The 4,829-nt window shown below is 42.2% G+C and overlaps 1 protein-coding gene across 1 annotated transcript in view; it reads left to right on the forward strand.

Annotated features, from left to right (window-relative positions):
- Positions 1–2,885, forward strand: part of LOC121915981 (free fatty acid receptor 2-like) — an 11,035-nt gene extending 8,150 nt beyond the window's left edge. The window contains exon 2 of the mRNA XM_042440677.1: positions 1,889–2,885. Coding sequence (XP_042296611.1) covers positions 1,905–2,885 — 981 coding nt within the window. The 5' untranslated portion in view covers positions 1,889–1,904. The remainder of the gene's footprint in view (positions 1–1,888) is intronic.
- Positions 2,886–4,829: the final 1,944 nt, after the last annotated feature.

The following is a 4,829-nucleotide window of genomic DNA, read 5'->3' on the forward strand; positions in this document are numbered from 1 at the left end:
TTATTATTATTATTATTATTATTATTATTATTATTATTATTATTATTATTATTATTATTATTATGGTATTTATACCCTGCCCTAAAGGCTATCAGAGCAGCTTACAATTATTATTTTTAATTTTAATTATTATTTAATTATTTACCCAGACTGACTTAGAAAAAGGCAAAGAGGATTTTTTGGGGTGTGTGGTAAGGGGCATGTTTGGATTACAGTGTCCAGAGTATCCCATTGAAGCACCATAGGGACCATGCTAGCTCAGGGATTCTAGGAGGTATAGTTCCCAAACTAATTTATTAAAGATCTGGTCAAGGGCCATCATGATATCGATACTAAGCTAACTTATGTGCTCAGAGCTAAGCACCACTCAGACTACTTATCTCCAATCTGCATTCAGGTGGTACATTTCATTAGCTGCTTATGATAACATTATATGGCAGGTTCACTGGTTTTAATCAAACTGTTGTGCAATGATAGATTATGGTAGCCTGCAATTATTTCTGTCGGGAAGGACATAGCTCTCTGCAAGGCTATTAACAATGTCTGATATCTAATGTCAACATAAGGAGACTTTTCTTTTCTTCTGGCCCATAAATTGGGTGCAATCTACCCATCAGGATCCAAACAAACTGGTTTTATTGGAATTATTTTTACAAGGAGGTATCCACCAGGTACTGCGTTTTTCTGACTCCAGAGAAGTAAAAAAGGAACTAAAAGAGTGTGTGTGTGTGTGTGTGTGTGTGTGTGTGTGTTGAATCCTGGAGTTTGTAGTTTGATGAGGCACTAGAGCTCTATGACAGAGAAGGTGAAATATCTAACAAAATTACAAATCCCAGAATGCCATAGCATTGAATATTCTATAAAGGGTTAAAGTAGCTTGCACTCAGTTATCTCAGTGGAGTGAGAGGATGAGGGAACCTTGCCCTGCCCAATAGGCTCAGGCAAAAGCAAACTGTACCAGTCTCTCCTTGCTTGAATCCACAAAAGTAGGATCCATGTAGCCCATGGCGAGCATTTCTTTATCCCTGATTTAAATTTAGAATCCGACTTTTATGGCCCGCAGAAACTCCCAGAAGTCCCAGAAAGGCCCACAAACCCCTCATGGCATCATTGCAAATATGTAACACTCACTAGATTCAACCACCTTGACTACTCTAATCCTGAGTAGTCATATTAAAACAGACAAATAAGATAACTCACAATTCAATAATTGATTCAATGGTCCTTCTGTCATTGGTACTAACCAAAAAAGGAGTTGTCTTATACCAACGTTTGCAAGCCATTTCTCCATTGCACATTGGGGGGTAATCATAGTTCTGCATCCAGCAGAAACATTTCCCAAAATGTCTCTGAAATGACAGGAAAGTTAACACAGAGAGTGAGAGAGACATCCCATATTTCTGCCATTCACTTTCTCTGTCTGTGGAAGGCTCTGATGGCATTCCACATGTTTCTGGCCAGAAACACTAGCCCTAAGCAGAACCAGTAAGAAAATATCTGCTATAGGAAAGCCATTTATATCTTCCCTGTTCCCCAACAGTTGCTTCCAGAATAGCAAGAGATACAAGGAAAACCACATATAGCTAATAATATACAAAAGGTTCAGATAATAATAATAATAATAATAATAATAATAATAATCATCTAACTGTAGAATTAAAACCATATCAAACATTAATTTAAATGCACAGATTATCCAAGACTCATCTTCTCTTGGAGAGGAGTGTGGAAAGGCCACAGGACCATGAAATGTCAGAGAGCTCGGAAAAATATTTCTACATATCTGGGCAAAATGTGTGAGAAGAATATGTGACGCATACTATTTATTTCCCCCTTCCCTTCTTCTTTAATCCATGAATTGTCTCTCGCGTGTCTTCTCTCCCAACAGGTGAAAAACATCCAGCATGCCTTCCACTTCTGAACTCCGGCGCCTCTATCTTCCCATCTATGTGCTTGCCATCCTCACTGGCTTTCCCACCAACTTGCTGGCCTTGCATGCCCTCTTTAAGAAGCTGAAGACCAAAGCCACACCCAACAGTATTCTTCTCTTCAACCTCACCCTTTCCGATCTGATCTTCCTGGCTTTTTTGCCCTTCAAGGTATCTGAGCATTTTTTGGGCCGCTGGGATCTCCCTGAGGTTTTGTGCCCGCTCAGTGGCCTCCTCTACTTCAGCACTATTTACACCAGTACCCTTTTTCTCACAGCAGTGAGTGTGGAGCGATACCTGGGTGCAGCTTATCCCATCCACTACAGGCTGAAGCGCCATTTGGTCTATGTGGTGGTGGCCAGCCTGGGCCTCTGGGCCTGCTGTTTGGGGCACTGCAGCATTGTGTACATCACTGAGTTTCACCCAGCCAAAGATATTCCACCCGCCAATAGCTCCAGAGACATCTGTTACAAGAACTTCACAGATGACCAGCTTGCCATCTTGCTCCCAGTCCGCCTGGAGCTGGGCATTGTCCTTTTCCTGGTGCCCTCCTTAATCACTTGCTTCTGCTATTTTAGCTTTATGAGGATTGTGATTTGCTCAGCTCACATCCACAGGAGCAAAAAGCAACGAGCGGTGGGACTGGTGGCTGCCACTTTAGCTGTTTTCATCATCTGCTTTTCACCTTACAACATCTCCCATTTGGTTGGCTTCATCCAGTGGCAAAGTCCAGACTGGAGAGATGAAGCCTTGCTTTCCAGCACCTTCAATGCCAGCTTGGACCCCATCATCTTCTACTTCTCTTCTACTGCTGTACAACGTTCATGTTGGGACTTTCTGACCCGGGTGAAAAGAGTCTTTACTTTGCCTCCTTTGATCCGTAAGCTCTTTGGCCGAGGGACTCAAAGCCCGAGGAGGCCAAGTCCTCAGGAGTCAGTTGTCTCTTCCAGACTATGACCTCCCATCTCTATGGGAACTTCCTAATTCATTCTGAGTAGGCCAAATGGACAGTGAAGATAGGAATAGTTTCCTCCAGAAAGGAACCTCTCAAGTCCTGTATGATGTTAGAACTGCAATTTTTTGTTCAAAAGGGGAGAGAACTCCTGAGCATCTATCAAATGATTTTCCCTCACTGGCTTGAGGAACCATAGCCAGATTTCTCATCTCTTGATTCGTGAAACCTGGCAATATTTGGAAAGGAGATTTTCTGGGGCTGGAGAAAGGAAAGCAATTTGGTGAGTGTGGCTTTCCAAATTCTGATGAGCAGAAGAAGGACATCCATGGTTCCATAAGGAAAGAAGAAGTGGTGCACATGGTACCTAAGAAGTGCAATTCATTGGTTCCTATCTTGCAAAGTCAGCTCAAGACATTTGTTGCATGAGGCCAATGATAAAAGCATGTCCCCCCATTGTACAGAAACTTATTGGACTGGAAGTTAAAAGTTGATGGGGCAGCAGGGCAGTTTTGGGGTGCAAGACAGATTGTGAAGCACACATAGATCTGTTCTTCGCACTAGAGGAACAGCCACTTGAGGTGGCACTCAAGAGGAATACCGAAGGGATTGCCAGATACTTCAGCCACCTAAGGCAGTTGTCTCATTTAGGGCTGACTCTACTGTCATGGAACTTTCTTGTAAAGTGTCAGGTCACAGAAGGGTTGAAAGACACAGGTGCTTGCCTCCATATGAACTGTTAGCCCTATCTTCCAAGGACATCTGCGCAGGTCTCTCCTTAAGTACTGACCACAGTCATTGTAGGTTGCAGAGGCCTCTGAAAAAGCCTCTGGGGGCAAGAGAAGGAGTCGCTAAGGAAGATATAGGGAAATAGGCAGTTAATCATGTTAAAACAGCACAGGAAGATACAGCAAGGAGGAAAATTAAATTCAGAAGGGGAGAATAATTTAAGAAGAAGAGCAAGTCAGACAGAGGACAAGAGAGACTCATTTGAAGAGAGTGTTGTGATTTGTGTGGAAAGAATGTCTTGAATTCCTTATATTTGCACTAAGAATGTTGGGGTTTTTTCTTGTTTACATCTGTGTCTCCTTCCCTGGTTTGAATATATTTTAAAATGCACTCATCAGAAAATGTGATATGATTTTCAGTTATTTTGAAATGCCCAAAAAGACATGTATTGCACTGGATGCTGCCACCTACCTCACATGAGGGCTTTAAGGGAATAAAGGGTGGAGGATTCTAAAATTACTGTTACAGGAAATGTGGGAAATCCCAGAGCTTGAAAGTTCTAGGGAATCTTGGCTACTGGGGTGCACAAGTTTCCCAAGAGCATCTAAGCATCTCCTGAGTAAAATGCTAAGCATCTCTCTATGGGGCCACTCAAATGGATTCATGAAACTTCTGAACTCCACAGCCCTGAAGGCTCCATGCTGTTGTTGTGTGCCTTCAAGTCATTTCTGATTTATGGCAACCCTCAATCCGCTCTTGGGATTAGAGAGAAGTTGAACCTCAAAGGACCAAACTAGATCTGATAGTATTTCTGAAATTGACAGAAATAGTTTTGAAAAGCAAGTAGCAGAAGACACAGGGTTCCAGTCCAGATCTGTAATGGTATTACTACATATCTCAGTATGTGAAAATGATTGTGATGTATTATTTCATGAGTGGAGTAAATATGGTGCTTTCATGAAAAAACAACAGTGCTTTCATACAATTGATATGAGTTACTGTGTGTTATATAGTGTTCAGTTGGCTAAATGTGATTGCCTTGTGCATAATTACATGTTCATGATAACTGAAAATACAGTTGGCTCTTGGTATCTGCAGATTTAAGCATCTGTGGACGGCAAGCTCAAGTTGTCCCCAGTAATGGCATGTGCACATGGCTGCGCTGCCATTAGGGACAGCCCCCGTTGTCCCCAATAGTGGTGCATGCATGCCATTGAAGT

This window comes from Sceloporus undulatus, chromosome 9 (genome assembly GCF_019175285.1).
Source record: "Sceloporus undulatus isolate JIND9_A2432 ecotype Alabama chromosome 9, SceUnd_v1.1, whole genome shotgun sequence".
NCBI lineage: Eukaryota > Metazoa > Chordata > Lepidosauria > Squamata > Phrynosomatidae > Sceloporus > Sceloporus undulatus.